We start from the raw sequence: 20,414 nt of genomic DNA on the forward strand, positions 1-20,414 counted from the left end.
ATAGTATAAAAATATGCTCTTACACAGACGAATCCACACACCCACACAGACTTGAGCATCCATTTATACAAAGTCTTCGTATCGTGTTTCTGCTGACACTCCGGAGGTGAAGGGCAAACCATTAAAGGTATTTAAGATGCATAAGCCATAATATCTTTAGATTTGAAAAAAAATGCAAAAATTGAAGGTTTCACTTCCAATTTGAAGGAGCCGAGGACCTAAGCAAGAGGAAGAAACCACACATGCCCTAGTAAGCCAAGAATTCCCTCCATTGCAACATCCTTTTCGCACGAGGTAGGAATAGGAAGGTAGTAAGACACCCCTCAAAGCTAGCATAGTAACACTGATGCTAGTCTGATGGCTCCTAGCAGAATCATTAGAGATATATGTATGACTAGAAAGACACAATGGGACAAAAAACAAGGATCTTGAGACCAAGAGAAGAGCTTCTAAGTAGCTTCAATTTCGAAAGAAATTGAACTTTGAGCTTCAATGAAAAAACATGATGTGGTCTATGAGATTCCATGGACAAAATTAAGCCAAAAGTTCTCAAATTAGCTGAGCTTCCTACCTAATTTGCTATAGCCACCTTTTAACCTAGGACAACGTGAAGGGGTGATTTGTGATATGCATGGAAGCATCTACTAGTAGATCATATTTGCAACTCGTGGGCGAATTATTATGTATGTGTTTTGATTCAAGAGAGTCATGTGACTCAATGGTGGAGATTCCTTTACAATTTAGCTATGCCATGGAGTTTAGCTAAAGAGTAAGTTACAATAACTGCCCATGGAGGGTTGTGGGTGTCCAAATGAGTAAATAGTAGTTTAAAACTTGCAAGGTGTACGTATAAGGGAGCAACTTTGTATCATATAACTATCCTACTTGCAGCTTTCCAGCAGTGCCAGCTACTACCTCATTAAATATCTTTGTATTCCAAAGCCAATGGCAAAGTAGAGAGAATACAAAGGATGGTCTGTCACGATTTGTTTTATGGAGAGGACTTAACATGCAATTTTGCTTCAATTTATGCAGCAAATTCTACTCATAAGAGGAAGCAACAATAGGAAGAAAAGGGAGCGGAGCAACTTTGTACCATATAAATATCATACTTGCAGCTTTCCAGCAGTGCCAGCTCCTACCTAGTTAAATATCTTTGTATTCCAAAGACAATGGCAAAGTGGAGAGAATACAAAAGATGACCTGGCACAATTTGTTTTATGGAGAGGACTTAACATGCAATTTTGCTTCAATTTAAGCAGCAATTTCTACAGGTAAGAGGAAGCAACAATAGTAAGAATTGAAGGCATGTATCGATAACTCGTGTTTGTAAGAATTCAAGGCATGTATCGATACCACATGTTTGTTGATTGGGGGGGCAATGGGAATATACCAAGAGAAGGAGACCTTTTTTAAAGGAGGAGACCATTTTTAAAGGGAGTGGGTAGCAAAAGATGGGCACACCGAACCAGCAATGCTCTAGAAAAGCCTTTTGTAGAAGGAGTTTAAGGCTGTTTTGGATCAGACGATATAGAAAAAGGAGGGTGACAATCAACTCTCAGGAACTCCATGCAAAACTGATCAAGATACTTGGACAGATTACAGGTAAGAGACCGGTGACCAATAACAATGTTAACCGCCTTCTGGTGAATTACTGGCCACACCAGTCTGAAGATGAAAAATCATGGTGTGGGAGAAAAGTTGACTTTGACAAGGAGAGATATATTTAAAAACAAGTTAAATGTTTCTGTGGCAGCAGACTGTGCCCAGGAATGCAAGAAGAAGGGAATCATGTTTGATTAGGCTTAGATAAGGCATATGATGGGACATTTACACTGAAGTATATAGCTTATTGATTTCAGCCTTGGTATATACTCTTTTTTGCCTTGATAACAGAGTACTTGATAGCCGGAAGGAGATGGATTGCAGAACTAGTTCATCCGTTACTATACATTTTTTTGTTAAAGCTAATCATAGAGTAAGCTGAGATGTCACAATCAACCACATAAACATACCAAACCTAAAAAAGGGTAACAAAAACGTACCTCATCCATCCCTACAAAACAATGAAAGTTAAAGCCTCAATATTAAATAAAGGATCGGCACATTTTTGCTATTCAAATGAAATGGTACAGGCAGAAAGTGACTCTGTTCTGACGAGACCGAATACCACAATAGTCCAAAGCTTGCTCTAGATTATGAGTGATTCTGAACATGGCCACTCCTTAACCTGGAATTACTTGTACATACATTCATCCTGATTCCACTACAATCACTCATACTATACACCTTTCCCGCACTTGCAACACTAAAGAGACTATAATGGACCAGAATGAAAGAGGACAAATTATGCCTCACCTGCATCAATTATAGAAAGTTTGTATAAACAAGAATGAGCACATCATATAGCACAGTTCACGATCCCCAACAAAAGCACACATATAATTCATGGACAAATGAGGGGACTTAGATTTAACCTAAAAGCATTTTTTCAAAGACATGATGCCCACCAATATATGACGCTGTAGTGCAGCCTTATCTTTGTGTCATCCATCATGTTTCTAGTGATTCTGTAGTGCAACAAGGAAGACGGGCTTAGCGTACCTGCAAAATGTAGAGCACAAGAAGATAACCCCACTCGTATGAGATAAATACAAGCACACCTAAGATAAATACAAGCACACCTAACCACATAAACTAGGTGAGTCCAAAGTTTATAATGTCTGTTCATCTATACATCCATAGACTCTGCATGCTTTTGAAATACATTATTGACACGACTGCCCCCTCTAAAGGATCATCACAATAAGCACAAGAGCTCACCTTTTCGTGGCTTCAGACAAACCACTTCAGCTCAGCTCAGAATTGTGCGGGTGGCTGAAGCAAGCACCACTTTTGCATCAACTGCACCCATATTCCTACCTTCAGTTCAATCAAGGTAATAACTTTCTGCAGCAAATACTTTAAACCATTCGTACCTGTTAAAGCAGCCTGGGATAGATGAGTGGGTACATTCAGCTCCAATTGAATTGCTTGTCTGGCCACTGCAATCCCAAAAGCCATGCTGCTATAAATGTCCTTCTGCAGGCATAAGGAAGTCATTGCACCAGCCACAAAGCAGTCACCTGCCCCAGAAAGACTCACAATAGATGCTGGCAGAGCAGGGAAATGTACATAGCAGACATCTCTTGTCCTCAGATGTTCAAATCTTGTGTTGCTGGTATTACACTTTCCTGGCTGAAAATCATGGCCAACAAACCTAGAGCTGTCCTCTCGAAAATTGTCAGGCAACTTTTTGCTAGTATCCCCAACGTCACTGTTTATGTGTGTTATATTATTGCAGCTACTTTTAAGATTATGAGCTTCTGAACAGAGAACCACCCCATGTTTTCCGAGTGTCAAAACAACATGGGTGATCCCCCTCTGCAGAAGTACAAGAATGTATGGCAATAAATGTTGAATCAGTACATGGATAGTGATCTCGTCATGATCATAATTTGGAACATTTAGTGGCAAATCGTCCCCAGGCTTGCTGTCTTCTCCTGCCATTTCCACAAGCTCTGCTTCATTTGGTGACACATAATCGATCTATGACAAGCATTGAGACACATCAGCAAGCTCGGTTGCATGAATGTTTTGAGAGACTATTGGAACTATCACATCCACAAGACAGTAGGATCGAAAGTAAGTCACGACCATAGGACAGCAAACGTTTCACACAAAAAAGTTTTCCCAAGCAATCCCATATTCTGGAAGCCACAATCCACAATGCTGGCTGCATTGAGCTGCAAGCAGCTCATGAATAAAAACAAACTCCTGACAATTGCTGCAATGTCATAAGCCCAAACTCACATAGTCTGCAATGGCACTGTATCTCACTGACTTCGAAACTGAAACTGGTTCAAACCAAATCGGCACATTTGCTCCTTTTGCCACTACATCAATATCAAACCGTCAGAACTTATTTGGGCTGCCTAATACAAATGATACATGTCCAGACTCTAATGTGCTGATGCTTGCACTCCATTGTTGGAAGCCCTTCAAATAAACTTTATCCTCAGCTCAATGAGAATGTTTTAAACCTGGTAGATTATATACTAAATGCAAGTTTTCGGAACCTGCCAAGATAAGATGGCGTATTACAAAGACCAAACAGATTAAAGGCGTACATTTGCAGGCAGCTTCCAAAGTAGCTGGACTCAAGTTTGCATCAAGCATCAAAAAACTTGCTGATCTAATAATATCCTCAAAATGACCAATCCACTCAGGTGTTAAATGCTCTTCCTGTCCCTCCACACAAGTGGACAGAGTTAGAGAACATCTACAAAAGAAATAAAATTTCAGTGATAGTAATGGGAAGCAAACTAATCTCTCTGAACACCAAAGACTTCAAAATAAAAACTACGTTGGGCCAATAAAAACAGAATCTATTTATCATTCAATACTTATGGTTCAGAGACTAACCTAACTATCTCTCAAGTAACAAAATGACTAACAATGAAAACAGGATGCTCCCCAGATAGCTACAAAGCTTTATGTAGGACTCACAACAGTGTGTGTGTCTGCCACAGCTCCAGCCAATTCACCATTGCCATCGAATACAGCTGACACCACAGGGGTTGCTACTCCTCTGCACCGCAGTATTCCTAAAAATGTGTAAACATGTGAGTTCTTGAGATGAGAGACACATGCAGCCTCCAATAGCCTCGAAGAGGTTCCCAGTCACTACAAAGCTGTATCTAGTACCAGCGAATTCAGAGGCCTTTCCACACAGAATTAAATCATTTAAATTTCAATTGAGATTGATAATGAGCTCCATTTGAAAAGAGTCCTCCTCAGCCTTACCATCTGTCGCGAGACCCAGAGACTGCCAATGCGTAAAGAAAAGGTCACCTGTTGGGGCAGCATAATCTCTATTTAGAGGCATTGAAACTGCGAGCCCATACACTGGCCTGTCAATTTAAAACCATCCTCACACAATATTCTAGAAGTAGATTTCCAATACCTGCCATATCTTGCCCAACAACACTGATGAGAAAAGGCATCATTCCCATACTTGAAATGCACTCAGCAACATTCCTGGCGACTCCACCTCTAATATACCGCACCTTCCACATTAATCGATACATTAAATAGATTTATTTTAAGCAAGTACACAAGACAACCTATGCAACTCTCATTGCAATCCTGTTAACAAAAATGCAACATGAGAGAATTTCGGTTGGAGGTGCACATTTCTAAAACGAACGACCGTTGAGAATAATTGGCGCTTTTAGATATGACCGAGTATATACCGATGCTTCAAAGGCTTCTTTGCAACCCAAAAAGAAACTAGAGATGAATGCTGAGAGACTCACTCTACCAGGAGTAGTAGTGCCAGGTCGCAGTTCCTTCGACAGGGGAGAGGCGTGAATATCAAGTACCATGGCTCCAATCACCACTGGCCCATCAAGAGAAGATGACTGAGAGCATTTATTAATCTGCAAAGCCAAACATGAATTAGCATGGGAGGACACTCACACATGACAAATGACAATACAAGCAGCAGGAAACCGTGATACCAGAGAAAATGAAAGCCAGAATACCATATAAGGAGGAGGAGGAGGAGGTGGTGGACAGAAATGATGATGGAGAAGGTCCAATCTTCGTCGGAACGAATTGTTCATGGTCATGTCTACGTCGAAATGGACTGATTATGTCTGGGGGCTCTATAAAGAGGTTTATAAATGAACATGGAACACCTGAATTAGGGTTAAGCTTTCAGCCTAATAAGGAACAAGGTTGTTAGCTACTTAAGAGTAAGAGGCTTTGCCCCAAAAATTCATGTCCAGGCTGTTTTACTAACTAGATTCTAAGGCGTCCCCCCGCCCCTCGAGGACCGACTTGTTTTGAATATAGAGTAAATGCATTGCACACACACGTTTCATCAAAGAGAGATGAACTTTGGGCTAGTGGGACAGCATTCGCCTCCTGCCTCTGTTTGATGATGGGTTGGTATCCACCGTACGCAGCCTCGCGCGCCAGCAAATGGAAATTTTTTTTGGCCCTCGGGCGTGACTAGGTTGCCAACTGGATTTTTTCAACGCAGCATCCGCCCACATGTGAATGCGGTTGACACTCGGTGCAATTTTTTATTGGACAGAAACGAACATCTCCACGAGCGTCCGCTCACATGTGAAACCCACCTAACTCATTGTTGTCTACAAAAAAGAATTTGCGGATTTTAGCTAAAATATAACTAAATTGCCTAAAATTTTGTAGCTTTTGCCAACAACGTTTAGACCAAGCAGCTAAAACGTGTGGGTGTGTATCTGTCAGTCCTGAGTTCAAACCCCATACGCAGCTCAAGATTCTATCTTGGTCACCTTGTATGGAGGCGTTGGTGGCACTTTCAATTTTATTACAATGCAAAAAAAGAAAAATGTAGATTTTACAAATTGAGAATTTACTTTTTACATGTGAAAATGAAAATGTTGCAGACTCATTGTATATAGTTTACAAGGTTTTTTTGTAAACATTGGATTTGACTGCGACTTTGTTCTTTTGTAAGGGTTTCTTGGACATCATTGTCACTTTTTAGGATGCTATAGATTGGGCTCAAGAAGGAGTCTCAAGACATTGTATTCCTTCCCTTGGATTTTAGAAGGCTTATGATAGGTTCGAGTGGACTTTTCTAGAGGGAAACAAGAGCAGGATGGGAATCTTGGAGTACTAGTGTTATGGCATTGTGCATTGGCAATGCCAATTAAATTCTTATCGGGAGCCATGTACGAGATACCTTTTCCCTCTCCCACTTAGTACACTAGGTTTTCCCTCTAGCACCCTTCCTTTTTCTTTTGATGGTAGAGGCTTTGGGCTACTTTGTAAGATCCAAAATGGTTGGTCTCACTGAGATGTGCTTACCGATCCACCAAGAGGACGAGCTCTAGACTCCGAGTTACCCTTTTGTGGAGGGCATGACATCAAGATTTAGGGAGTCTGGAGTGCCCTTGAGGTATACTCTCAAGCGTATGGGACTAAGATCTACTAAACTAAATCAATCTCCTTCCTTATAGAGACTGAGGTGGCTTCAGAGATCTTGGATAAGAGAGCCACTCTTGGCTTAGGCTGGATAGGGGGGCCACTCTTTCACTAGATCGTATGAGGTCAGACAGCGAGGTGTTTAGGCTACCAAGGGGGCATTAATATTTTTGTAGAGTAGCAGACAACACAAGCTCTTGTATTGGAGCTCGACCAAAATTTCCTTATTATAGGGTAGGCCTTGGTGGCCAACTAGGTTCTCTTGGCCATGGCCTACTACATAGCCTCATGCTAGTTTTTTCATGAGGTATATATGGGATGGGCCAGGTGCTTAGTGCACAATTTCTTGTGCGCAAGATTGGATGGCACAAGAAGGGCTAGCGTTGCCTAGTAGATGGTGATCCTACCCCTGTCAGAGAGAGGACTATGCATCATAAATCCAACTAGAATGCTTGGCCAATTGCTAAGTATATTGTAAGTACCTAATAATAGGCCAGTTGATCTAACAGCTTAGAATGTGCCACATGGTTTCATAGGATTTCAGATTTTGATAAAACGCTCTAGTGCTGGCCAAGTAAAGATAGAGAGCGAATTCCTTTTGGGAAATCTAATAATGCAATGGATAACTCCATGCTTTAAGCCCTAAAAGCTCTTATTTTCATAAGGGCTTGTGAGGAATACCTCCCACATAGGTGGACAGTGGTAATAGTCTCATCGATGAATTCTCACAAAGGGCCCCCTCATGGGGAAGGGCTCTCCATTGATGAAGGATCCTTCATGTGGTGTGGCTGTGACTATCTAGGGGCATTATTCAAGTCAGCCCTAAGTGTGTCAAGAAGTTTGAGCATCAATCCCTTCTTTGGCATCCAAAGGTTTGAGATCAAGAGGGTCACATGCTAAATAGAGGATGCATATCAATTGAGTGCATTGGAGTAGTGGCTGAGATAGTTCTTTTGGAGCATGGAGCCATCCCCCCATTGCAAAAGAAGAGCCCTCTCCCATTTGAGGGGAAAATGCACGCAGATCCTAGAGATTAACCGCACCATGGTGGGCTAGACTTCAAAGGCTTTTAGCTCATCCATGATGGTACAACCAATTCTTTATTTAGCATGGTGTTAAGGGGGCTCCTCCAGCAAGTTTTTGATGGGGACCCAAAGTGGCCATAGGCATGCTTGGGTGGTAGAAGATCATAGTAGTGGGTCGTTTGGGAAGGCTTGGACCATTGGCCTTGCACTAGTCACTTTTGAGAGGAGGATGGGCCACGGTGGTGCCTCTGCTTCTTGTGGGGGGGCTAGCCCCTTCAAGAGGTATAAATGGACCTAAGTGAGTGGTTATAGCAAGGACCCTTGAAGTAATCCCTCTTGATACACTTGGGTTACACTTACCTCTCTCAGCCTTGAAGTGCTACTTGAAGCACTTGGACACCATTGCATCTAGAGGCCACAATCATTGCAAAGTGTTAAGTAGAGTAAGAATTCCCTCTCCATTATGCTTGGATGCCATTAGGGAATGGTTACTAACAACAACAAATAGTTTCCCCCTCATCCTTCTCTTGGTTTGCTTTTGCTTCCTTACCCTTGACTATTCATAAATTGGCCCTTTGCATCAACACAATGTAGATTTGTCTACCAACTCTGAATGTCATAAGCCAATCTGTACCAACTCATGCTCCCTATTTCACAAGAACTTTATGAATACATCTTTATAGGCTTGCAAAGTAGTCTCATTGGCATTTCAATTTTTTATTAGGAAGAACACTATGCACGGCATGTATTACATCCAAGTTGTGTGGGGATGCTCTTGCAACCTTTGCTTGTAGGTTATTAGACAAAATCTATTAAGCCATTCAACAACTCCAAAAATTATTGTTGAAAGTTGCTTGTGGAATCGATTTCCTTAATTTTCATAGGGATCCCATGGGTGCAAGAAGTGTTTTGGGTTTGGGTTTGGCATATTTAATGACTATAAGTCAAATTCCTTGCAAGCTCGCACAATAGCCAACTTATGACAGATGTTGAAGTACCACCCTTTATATTTTAGTGTTGTGGATGGCCTACTCCTTTTCTTGCATATTCTGCCTTCAATCCATGTTGAAACACCATCTCTAAAGTGACAAGAGCATGATGATGAGAAGATGTCATTTTGTGCATCTCATGGCCATCATTATCCCCTCTTCACTTTGAGTCATATCAATTCTCTTGCATTTTGGTTTAGGCTTCTCTTTTACTTCTTATAGTAGAGATCCAAAATATGATAGTGACCTTGTATCAAGCACGTTCTTATCGTGGAGAGTACAACTGGGTAGAGGGAATGTTAGGAAACATATGTAGGCTAGGGAAAACTGAGGCTTGTAGGTGGCTCTCTTCCCAACATCGGAGCTTATTTAATGCGGTTGTCTATGTTTTGGTAATGCTACCATGCAAGTGAAGACAATATTCGATAACAATGGCTTTCATTGTTTATATAACACTAGCTGGGTGGAACCTTGATAGTAGTAAAGAGCTCAATATAAAAAATACAATGAACTGCAAGTATGGAACAAAAAGCGGGTTGGCTGAAAGGGGGTCAATGTCCTATGATGAACCCTGGAGACTTGAGAAAATAAGCTGCACCATGCTTTGTTCTATTATGAGATTTAAGGAATGCGATGGGGGATGAGAGCATGTGCAAAAGGTGGGAAGTATTGGAGGTTGAGACGGAGGGAGTTTCTAGAGAATGCAAAAAATAGATGGAGAAAGAGGGGTGAGACATTAACAAGTTTGTGAATGCCAAGGAAGGCCAATTTCACAAGAATGCTACCTCAATAACATGCACACGTGCACACAAGCTCCATGCCCAAAAATATTCAGGAACAGAGAATAGAGTGGGGATGCTAGACAACTAAGCAAGCTTTTCATTTTAGGACTAGATCCAACCTTGCGACTTATTTTGGAAAAATACAAGGATGTGGGTAAAATGACATTGGGATGTTAAATTTTGTGAATAAGACTAGGTAACCTGTGTTTGCGTTGTCCTTGGAGCTTGAGTTCTTTTGTTGTGGTGTGGGATGATTGGGTCCCTATTTTGTTGCATAGATCAATGTAGTTGAAGAAAATAATGGGTCAGATTTTGGTTGCATATGACCTTTTTCATCTTGTGGAAATGGTGTGGATTGTTTTTGGGTCATGTGTGCATGGATTTTGGTAGTATGTTTATGGGTGTACTTGCTCTTTAAGTGATATGTTGTGACCTAACTATTTGGGCCAAATGTCACGTATGGGCCTTTATTGATGAGACTAAAGAACATGTTACAAAGGGAGAGCAAAGTGGGTAGCTATTTATTGGCATGCATCTAGCAATGCCCTATGAGTCAGGTGAACCTTTACACCATCTTTGGTTCTACTTGGAAATTCCCTAAACATGATGAGCCCATGCTTATTGGCACCCATAGCCAATAAATGAAGGCGCACTTGTGACTCTCTTGTTGAGAGTATGTGAACTTAATACACAACTATTGCCAATTGAACAAATCCGTTATGTTTTATGTGACCTAAAATCATGATAAACAGCTCATGTATAATTTTAGCTATTCAAACTTCTTCATGAGCATTGGGGATGAAATAAAGTGAAACTTTCCAAAGCAAAAAAACACATTGCCATCAATAGTTCAAGAATAGTTGGATCTATAGAGAGGAAATATCCAAGTAGCAATTTGTGAGAAGGATATTCAACCAACCATTTCATAGAGGGGAGCAACATGTAAAAGCATCTCCAGTGCTAACACTATTGAGGTCTAGGTGTAAATGATTACACATTGTTACATTATTGTACCTATTTGGAAGAGATGAGAGAGAGGGGAATGAGGAAGAGAGGAGGAGGATGATAGAGGAACAGGAGGAGTGACTAATGCAAGGTAGGGTACTTATTACAAAAGTTAAATCCCTTATACTTTCCTTAAAATATTTATATTTCATCGTCTTCTTGTATACTTAATTCTCACTAACAGTCAAAGTGCCATTCCCATGGTACGGAATCCTGTGTTTCATGGTCATAAAACACATTGAAATTCACTATCACTATTTCAAGAAGCAGTTACATGCATGGGATATAAGCTTGGTCTTCTTCCCTACACAACAAAATGTGGTGTGTCTTTTCATCATAGCATTATCTTGTCCAAAGTTTGAGGCTTTTTCCCAAAGTTGTGAACTTATACCCATTTGGTGATTGATATTTACCTTGCACATTATGACAATGTCACTGAAAGGGGGTGTTAGAAATATTTATGTTTCCTAAAGTAGTTGCCAATGTTATGTAATAAGGGGCTAGGGGCACTTTTTTCCTTTATTAAGGTTTTTCACCTCCAACCTTAGTTAGGTTGAGTTTGTGGGTGAGTTAGTCACCACACATTTTTTTACCCCAATTAGGATCCACCCTAAGGTTTTCTCTATGACTACCCTAGCTTTGTACTTCATTTGTGTTGCTACAATTTCTTTCCTGCTTGCTTCAGGTACATTATCTTGCTTCCATTTCCAACATAAAACAATAGTTAAATAAAACAATTCTCAAATACAAGAAGTTGTAATAGAAGCTTATATTGGAAAGTTGCCATTGGCAATTCTAATTCATAGGCCAATGACCCTTTATTAGCTTCCCTCAACCACAAGGTCTCTCAACATTTGTGCCAATTGTGTTTAGAGAGCTATAGCAAAAATAAACAGCTCTAATGGCTAGAAAGTAATTAAGTAGAGAAAGCGTTCATCTCAATTTCAGACAAGATGGTGCGTAGTGGATAGCATAGCATGAAATGCTTTCATTAAGTTGCTTGAGTTCTAAAAATCATTGTAAAAGAAGGTGGAATATATGTACAACAAGCACACTCTTTAAAGATACGTGTTTCTCTCCTTTGTTTTCTTTGAAATATCTTCATTGAAATGTTAGAGAGTACCAATTTCAGCTTCAATAGTGAAATAGCTTCTTTGTCTTTAGTTATTCATGCACCTAAGTTAGTTGTCTTGTTAATAGTCTTCTCCTAACCAAGTTTTAAATGTTAGAATCTACAGTCATAATACATTGCATTGCATGCGTGTGTGTATGTGTGCATTTTCGTGGGCGTGTGTGTATGTGTGCATTTTCGTGTGCGTGTGTGTGTATGTGTGCATTTTCGTGTGCATGTATGTATGTGTGCATTTCCATGTGCGTGTGTATCTTTTTAGTATGAAAATATTAGAAAGGAAAATAAAAGAATACTAATAACAACAATACTTATGGGATTGATTGTTGTATCTTACTTTTTTCTCTATGATATAATCTAGAGATATATAAACAAAAGTCTAGATTTGTATTGTACTAAAAATATTTTGAATGATTAAAGTTGATATTTAGAAATGACATTAGCCATGACTCATAGCTACTTACTATGGTCTCTTCTTATCTTTTAGAATAATTTATGAACCAAGCGATAAGCCTATTTAGTTGTATTAGTGGTAATGATTTTTGTATGCCATAGATTGTACAAATTTTATTATTTTAAAAAACCATTAACCATGGGACTAATAAATTCTATAAAGTTACATTGATAAGCTTAGAGTTTTGGGCAAGCACATAGCCATCATAGAGTTGCAATAAGTGAAGTATTGTAAAATTGATTGATCTTGGACAATCTTAGAGTTTTGGGTAAGTACATACTCGTCATTGTGTTGAAATAAGTGAAGGATTGTAAATTGAGTGATCTCTTTTTGTATTAAGGTAACCTGTGATGATTTAATATACTTCCAAAATTTTTAAAACAAGATATGATCATCTAAATATACTACTACTATACATCCTAGAGTTTTGTACAAGCACTTACGTACTACAATTTTGGGCAAGCACTTGGCCAAGATTAAGTAAAAGTAAGTCAAGGTTGTAAACTCACCAACAAAATCACTAGAGCTTGTGGTGAGTCATTTGCTTATGCCCTATGTGGCTATTCTTATAAGGGGGATACATGTGGTTCAATTAGTTCTTCATATATAACCTATGCAAAAGGAGTAGCAGTGATCATGGAGAAGATGAGTGATGAGAAGTTCAAGGTGGGAGCTACCTACTCTACATTCCCAGTTGAGGGGACATGTTCATCCTTAGGAAGCTCTTCACAAGTTGTTGATCTAACTCGAGTAGGTAATTATTATTTAATCAACATGCTACCATTCACATAGGTGTCAAATTCCACTCCCTCTAGCATCTGCAATTTGGCACCTCCATAGTTTGGTAATTCTTTTGCATACTCCTTTGTATTGTCCATAGTTTGGTACTTCTTTTGCATAGTCCTTTGTATTTGAACTTAAATTTGTGTTTTTTGGAAGCTACAGAGCAATACTAACTACCCCTCGTTGAATTCCTTTACCTTCAAATTATGTAGGTACTGTAGCTTCCAACCCATAAGTTACTCAAAAGGCGGGGAGAGAAATGTGTACGTACCACTACCTTCAACCCATAAGTTACTTGAAAGGGCATCTATGTGTATGTAGTACTCACTTTGTAGGCTATTTGATATGCCCACAGGGCTACAAGCAATCGCTTGTTCCGATCTTGCTTACCTCCACTATCTTAGTGATTTCTTATTGAGGATCTTGCTGGTGGATTCCACTTGTTTATTGGCTCGAGGATAATAAGGTGTAGATTTTCCATGGATTATCATAAATTCTCCAAGTAGATGCCTATTGACATATGACATCATTGACATTATGTGTGCCTCTATCACTTAATACCTCAAATGAGCACCAAAACATGCCTATGATATGTGTAGATGAACATGCCTACGATCCTGTCATTTGCATTTACCTTGGCCTCAATCCATTTGGTCAAGTAGTCTATGTGTACAATTATGTACTTGACTTTGGATTGGTCTCTATCCAATCTAATCCCCACTAAAGAAACCATTGCTATAATTACAAGTTTGAGATGCATACATCCCCCTTTTTGGGAAGCTATCATCCTATCCTATAAATTCTACACCTATCAAGCACCTCTTAGGTAGCCTAAGTGCTTATCTCATGTTGTATCTATACTTGTCCATGGACACTTCCATGTATTTTTGGAGAAGTGACTTAAAGGTTGTGCACATGAGCCAACATTGAAAAGTACCTGACCATTTAAGAAACTCAACACCTCCACTCATTCACCCTTTTATCACATTCTCAATGAAAGGCACGAGGTATGATCTCAAAACAAGAAGACAATGTAGTGATCTCTTTTTTATGGCTTCATTAATGTTTTTAAGATTCGCACAAACACTAATTTTCCATCCTTTTTTAGTACGACCACTATGTGACATTGTTAATGTGCATATATAAAGTCAATGTCAATTGACTTCATATATGCATATTTTGGGGATTCATGGGGTAGAAGCACTACATGGTATGCTTTGTATCTTCCTTCATGGGATACCCATGTTTGGAGAAATGCCCTTTATGTCCTTGGAGAAAAGCAATGTGCTCAAAAGCTACAGGGAGAAATGCATAGTGGACCTTTTAGGGTTTAATGGTGAACGATGCAAGGGTGGGCCAGATGGCATGACTAAAGGCTAGAAATAGAGGCAACATACTACCATAGATCCATTTTGAGCAGAGGTGTAGCTACTACGTGAGGCATTTGAGGGTAGTGAATGTGAGAAACCTAGATTTTGCACAATCAGAGGTAGCTAGAGCTTTGGGGTGCCAACAGGATTGGAGTAGCATGGTGCCAGTGAAAACGGCTGATTAGAGTATCATGGCATAAAAGAACCCCTTGATGTGATGCAGGAGGGAGCCTTTGAGCTCCATAAAGATAGCTCTTGAATGGCCCAAAACTTGGGGGACATGTGGGTCTCACCAACAAAAACAAGGCACAGATGGTGGTTTAAGTGCTCAAAGCACTCTAAAGTCAATAACGTGCACAAAGGGGCACCTCCATATGAAGTCTCCCTCAATTGTCGAGAAACAAGGAACCCTCTCCACAAACATATAAACTGGAACTATGGAGCTGATGGAGATTTTAGGAAAACAATAAGGTGAATGCATTAAACTGAAACAACTTGAGTAGAAAGCTTATATCAAGGTGCTATGAAAGGCACAAGTGTAGCTCTTCTCTCAAGCTACAAGTTGAGCAAACACTACAATAGAGGTAGGTGCTAACACTAGAGATCATGGACTTTGATACCCCTATTGGAGAAGTTGTGAGAGAATGAGTGGAGATGAGTGTGCATACATACTAACAATGCAAAGTTGTTTTAAGATTTGCAAGTGCCTAAAGGGATCATCATCTTCCAACCTTTCAAACTCTTGGAATTTTACTTCAGTACATGGTGAACTAGCCATTCTAGCTCATCCCCTACCCCTTGCAACTTGGTGGTTCATGGGGGTCTCCCCGATGTTTCTTGATCCTCAATCATTGAAATTGGGTTCTTTTCTTTGGATGCACCACTCCTCGTGTTCTTTTTCCTCTTGTTTTAGGACTTCGCCCATGCTATTACCTCTGTCTCCTCTTGGGTGGGATCTCTCTTTGTGCGCTTTTTCCCTTGTTCAATTGGACTCCAACGTTTGTGCTATTAGGATACTTCTAGACAAGCTCCTCATAGATCTTTTTCGGGCTCCTTGGTTTACGTTTTCTTCTTGGTTTGTGTGCTACTCTTGGCATGCACCTCTTTCTATGGTGCTCTGCTTCATAGTAGGTTCTTTGCCCTTGCTTACCTAATTTCGGACTCAACCCTTTGTGCTATTGAGATTGCTTTTGGCTACCTCCTAATTGGACCTTGATCCTTCTTGGTAATCCTCATTTGCTCCATCATTCAAGATATGCACTCTTCAACCTAGGCTATTTTTGTCCAAAGTTATCCATCAAGAGATTATTAGCCTAAGAAAATTCTAGAAGTCAAATTTGGTGACATTGCACCAACTATTGTGCAAATCTTTGACATTGACAATTCTATACATCTTCACATCTTTTGATAGACATAAAGAGAGAGCATGACAAAATTTTGATGCAATTCCTTTTAGAAATATATACCAAGAAACAAAAGTTACCAATGCAATCCTACCATAGAGACCACAAAAAGCAACTGCATACATATCAACAATTCATTTTAAGGAGCGAAGGTATATAAGTATAAACTTCAGCTTGAATTCATCTTCCTACAAATCTCACAGTACACCCACTCAAGCAAATGTAGCAAACTTCGAGAATGGGCCTCAATGTTACTTACTGTCAACGCAAGCTAGGCACACATGTGAGGTGGTTGTCATTGCTAAATGTCCAATCACTAGATTGGTCTCTTTTATTTGTGAAACATTACTTTAGCTAATATAACCAAATACATCATGATTGATAAAAAGTGATCCCATGATCCTAGGCTAACCAAGGTGTGACCTCATACAAGTATCCCACCTAAGTCTCATGCAACAATCTTACCAATGTCTTTCAATTATATGATGATTTCTTGGCTCTTGAATTGTGTTCATCTTATTTTTTTCTCAAAGCACTCTCAAAAAACAAATCCTTTCAAAGGTCTAGAGTGTTAAGGACATTAGAGAGTACCTCTTATCACCTTAATTAGTGCTAATTAGGATGTCACAAATCCCACTGACTGGAAAACTCATGTTCCCCTCCAAAATTGTTGTTGATAAGGGCTTGAATCATCCCTTGATGGATATGTGCTTTGTATGTACCGTTGTTTGCAATCCACTCTTCCTCACACGTGTGGTCGAATGTGCATCACAATCAATCATGAGAAAGAGTTTCAAACTTGCTTTCTTTGACTTTCATGGTCTTCATCCTTAATCAATCATGAGAGAGTTTCAAACTTGCTTTCTTTGAGTTAGAATCCTTTGTGGTCTTGTCTTCAACCTTATCTGATTCACGGTCCATCACCTTCACTCCTTGCAACATTGCCTCCATTGACACCATTACGTCTCAATGTTAAGAGAGAGGAGTCACATCTACTTCATCTACACATCTTCCCACACATCTACTTCGTCTAAATATTAATTCAACTGTGTTGTAACTGTCTCCATGCCAATGGTGACCTTCCATATCTCCTTCCGAAATTTCCTTGCAGCAATGTAGCTCCGAATCTTGAGCTTGTAAAGTGAATAGCTAGTACCAATCCAGGTGCCTCCTTTACTGAAGTTGGAGATGGGTAAACAAGCCATGGCAAGAGAAAGAGAATGTGGAAACTGATACGAAGATAAACGATGCACCAACCATCTAGAGATTGTATTGCTGGAGTCTACTTCCATCACACAAAGGGGCTACTTTTTTAAGTAGTTGATAGAGATCACAAGATATAAACCTCGAGGTTTGATACACTGTCAAAATAAGATAGCAACCGAATGCTAGCAGTAGAATTGATAAATTACACAACTCTTTGCAATCTCTCACCAAACACGTGCACAAAGCGATTGAATCGTAGATATAGCAAATAGGGCATCAACATATAGCCTCGATATAGCTCCTCGAATGTATGGGCTGAATGTACCAAAAAACTGTCCCACCCTTGCAGGAAAGTGATTCCCACACCTCACACAAGGGCTGGTACAACTGAAATGAAGTCTTGTGCTCCTCAACTTGCACACTTGAGTGGAATGAGGAATAAGGCAAAATTTGACCCCCATCCCCCTCGAACTGTTCAATAAGTTGGAAGAGCCATTCCGCCAATCTGCCAAGAGGCCCACTAGGTCAACTAGATTTTGGGTCTGGCTCACTTGGACCCGACCCACTCCAAGTCCCAACTTCTCGCCTTTAAAAGAACTTACCCTTAGATGGCTCCAAGAATTTCCCTTTGACATGGACCAAACTCATCCCTATGATAGTCCAACAATGGGCACATATGCATAGCCTTGAGTGGACACATGCACTCTCCTCCAAACCTTATCACAATTCTCCCTAAGTCTAGCCCTAATGTCCTTTCATATGAGGTCTCATAAGTAGGGCATTAAGATTTTCTCAAAATTCCTTGGATGTTGAACTTCATGGTCGCCTTCCATAACTTGTCTGGGTGAGGAATCTTGTTCCTTTGGCACTTTCCTCAAATCTTTCCTCCCTTAAGTGGCATACTTCCCTCTTCTATTGAGGTTGCTCCCTAAAAAGGTCCTCCTAGGTCTTTGTGGAGTTCAGGATCTCCATAATCAATCCATCCAGGTGTAACCTATTTGGTGGCCACTACCTCATATAAAGCTAATTGCTTGATCGATTGATCAAAGTCATAATGCCAAATGCAAAGTCTGTACAGTTTTTCGCTGCTACTACTCTAGATTTTGTTTAGTTAGGTTCTCAATCTTCTCCATTGCATTCTTGTCTCAACCTCTTCAAGAAAAGATCCCTCGTCTATATTCCCAGTTATGAACATGATTTCTTAATTGGGCTACCTTGTTTAGAGTGATAAATAGATAATTCACATAGTCTACTTTAGTGTTGCATACATTACTGGCACCGTTCACTAGAAACTCTGTAGATTGTTAAAGCAGTCCTTCTATGGAAAGTTCAAGCAGAAAGTAGACACTCAGGCATAATCACTTGGAAATCACAGGAACATATATAGCAGAAAGGAACCTTTGTAGTTTTTTAAACTTGCATTCTTTATATCAGCATGCAATCCTCTACATGCCATAGTAAACAACTGCCCAGTTACTTATTGAAGCATATCCTTGCATAACAGGCCTGCACACAAATTTGCTGAAGACCTACAAGTGTATTGAATGTGGAAATAGACTTCACTATTGCAAGGAGCTTTTATGTTAAGGCACTAGAGGAGCATCCTTATCCTTGGCATTGAGAGCATCTTACACATCACAACAGCTGACTAACATTGGCTGGTGATATCCCCATGAGTAGAGTAATCCCTCCGTTTAATAAGTATTTGGAGTATAAAAAGCACTTTTGCAAGGGCCAAGGCTTGGAATGTTTTATACACATAGCTGACCTTAACGCAGGTGATTGGCTCCTTGCATGAGAAAAGACGAATGCTTGGAGAGCCATTTACTGAACCAAAATTGGGTGACATCCCGATAAATAGCGAGATAGCGAACATGCAAACTTTTACTGCTTGGAAAATATGCTAGGAGTATTGATTCTGCATAGTCCATTACATATGTGGATCTTTAAAAGGGAATGAGTCTTCACCTCAACTGCTTGTGAAACTGCAGTAGTCTGAAAGGTTTTGGCCCCTATCACTTTGAATAACACCAGTTGATCCCCTACCTCCTGAACCTGTCATTCTGTCTGCTCACCCATCATGGATTCTTTCAAAGAACCTCTCATAATGTCTGCCAATTTCGCACATGCATCAAGAGACAGATCTAATGCCTGTCGATATAAAAGAATCATAGTTAGTTATAGATAAGAGACCAGAAAAACTTTATCAAACTTCCATACATTGTCTTCAAAACAAAACTTGTGAAAAGTCCGGGCCAAGAACTATGATCATCCATAAAGGATCCACGAAACTCCAAGTTCCCTACACCTCCCTTCTTTATTCATATTTGCTAGCCATAGTTGGAAGCTGTGCTCTCTCTCTCTCTCTCTCACTCTCACACACACACACATATATTAGTGTATGCAAGTATGTATCTATATAATATACATATATATATATAGAGAGAGAGAGATGTATATACATAAGTATGTATATTATGTCCCTGCTAGCCAGCCTTGCTCCATTTCCGCCTGCTCCTCTTCTGCTGCCGCTTCCTTGTTCACCTCTCCTCCTCCGTTCTCCCGCCCAGCCTGTTTTGGTCCTTTTGGTGCCTGTTTCTGGGCCGCCCCCAGCCTGTTTTGGGCTCGGTTTACCTCAGCTCTGCTTTCCGGTGTCCCATCCCCAGTTCCCCAGCCAGTGGGCTTGCTTTGAACCTGTCTTGGGCTTCTTCAAGGCCTTGAGCAAGCCCTGCTGTCCACCGCTACTCCTGAGCCGTGTATTGCACCCCTTCAAAAGGATTTTGCCATCCCTTCTCTTGTTTGTGACTCCCTCCACGACCTCCTTTTGGTGACACCTCCCCAGAGTCCTCCTGAGCTGCCATTGGCAGCCTTGAAGTGCCTTGGGCCCTGGACCCTCCCTTCCACGCTCTTTTCTTTTCCCTCCACTTTCCCCCCCCCCCTTCCCTTCCCTTCATTTTTTCTTCCTCATTTCTTCTCCAAGCTAGCAAGTGGTGCTTATTTGTTTGATGAAAGGATTTGTGGTCTACAAAAGTGAGGCTCGCCCTCAACACCCTCAGCCATCCAGATTTCTCTTCCCCCGAGGACAAACAATGCTACAGAAAGCAGTCTACGACTTGCAAAATACAGCACCTAGATTGGGCATTCAGAGCGGAGAGTAGAGGTGCCCTTCTTCTCCTATACCACCTGCATTGGTAGATGGTAACAATCGGATGCCTACGGATGATTCCCTTACAAATGCATATACGATA

At 40.4% G+C, this 20,414-nt stretch overlaps 2 protein-coding genes across 12 annotated transcripts in view; both read right to left on the reverse strand.

Moving 5' to 3' along the window:
- Window positions 1-2,104: 2,104 nt before the first annotated feature.
- LOC147901267 (pfkB-like carbohydrate kinase family protein) lies at window positions 2,105-5,792 on the reverse strand. Of its 10 annotated transcripts, none has more exons than XR_015541212.1 (11): window positions 5,586-5,792; window positions 5,358-5,480; window positions 5,006-5,108; window positions 4,846-4,893; window positions 4,549-4,646; window positions 4,170-4,284; window positions 3,853-3,935; window positions 2,979-3,588; window positions 2,824-2,904; window positions 2,511-2,604; window positions 2,105-2,358 (listed from the first exon to the last, which is right to left on the reverse strand). XR_015541212.1 is itself a non-coding variant. In XM_087376289.1 (11 exons), the coding sequence occupies exons 1-10, from the start codon at window positions 5,670-5,672 to the stop codon at window positions 2,855-2,857; spliced, it is 930 nt and encodes a 309-aa protein (XP_087232415.1). In that variant the 5' UTR covers window positions 5,673-5,792; the 3' UTR covers window positions 2,334-2,604; window positions 2,824-2,854. The 10 variants fall into 10 exon arrangements, 8 of the variants coding, with proteins under 8 accessions (XP_087232415.1, XP_087232408.1, XP_087232407.1 ...); XR_015541211.1 differs by having other exon boundaries at window positions 2,478-2,604; XM_087376289.1 differs by having other exon boundaries at window positions 2,334-2,604; window positions 2,979-3,081; window positions 3,469-3,588.
- A 12,914-nt stretch (window positions 5,793-18,706) lies between these two features.
- RRP41L (3'-5'-exoribonuclease family protein) overlaps window positions 18,707-20,414 on the reverse strand; it is a 66,781-nt gene continuing 65,073 nt past the window's right edge. For both annotated transcript variants that reach the window (XM_087375810.1, XM_087375809.1), the window contains exon 7: window positions 18,707-19,317. In XM_087375810.1, coding sequence (XP_087231936.1) covers window positions 19,225-19,317 — 93 coding nt within the window. In that variant the 3' untranslated portion in view covers window positions 18,707-19,224. The remainder of the gene's footprint in view (window positions 19,318-20,414) is intronic.

Source organism: Dipteris shenzhenensis, chromosome 6, assembly GCF_047967505.1.
Source record: "Dipteris shenzhenensis isolate YYH24624 ecotype China chromosome 6, Dip_SZ_1.0, whole genome shotgun sequence".
Classification (NCBI taxonomy): Eukaryota; Viridiplantae; Streptophyta; class Polypodiopsida; order Gleicheniales; family Dipteridaceae; genus Dipteris; species Dipteris shenzhenensis.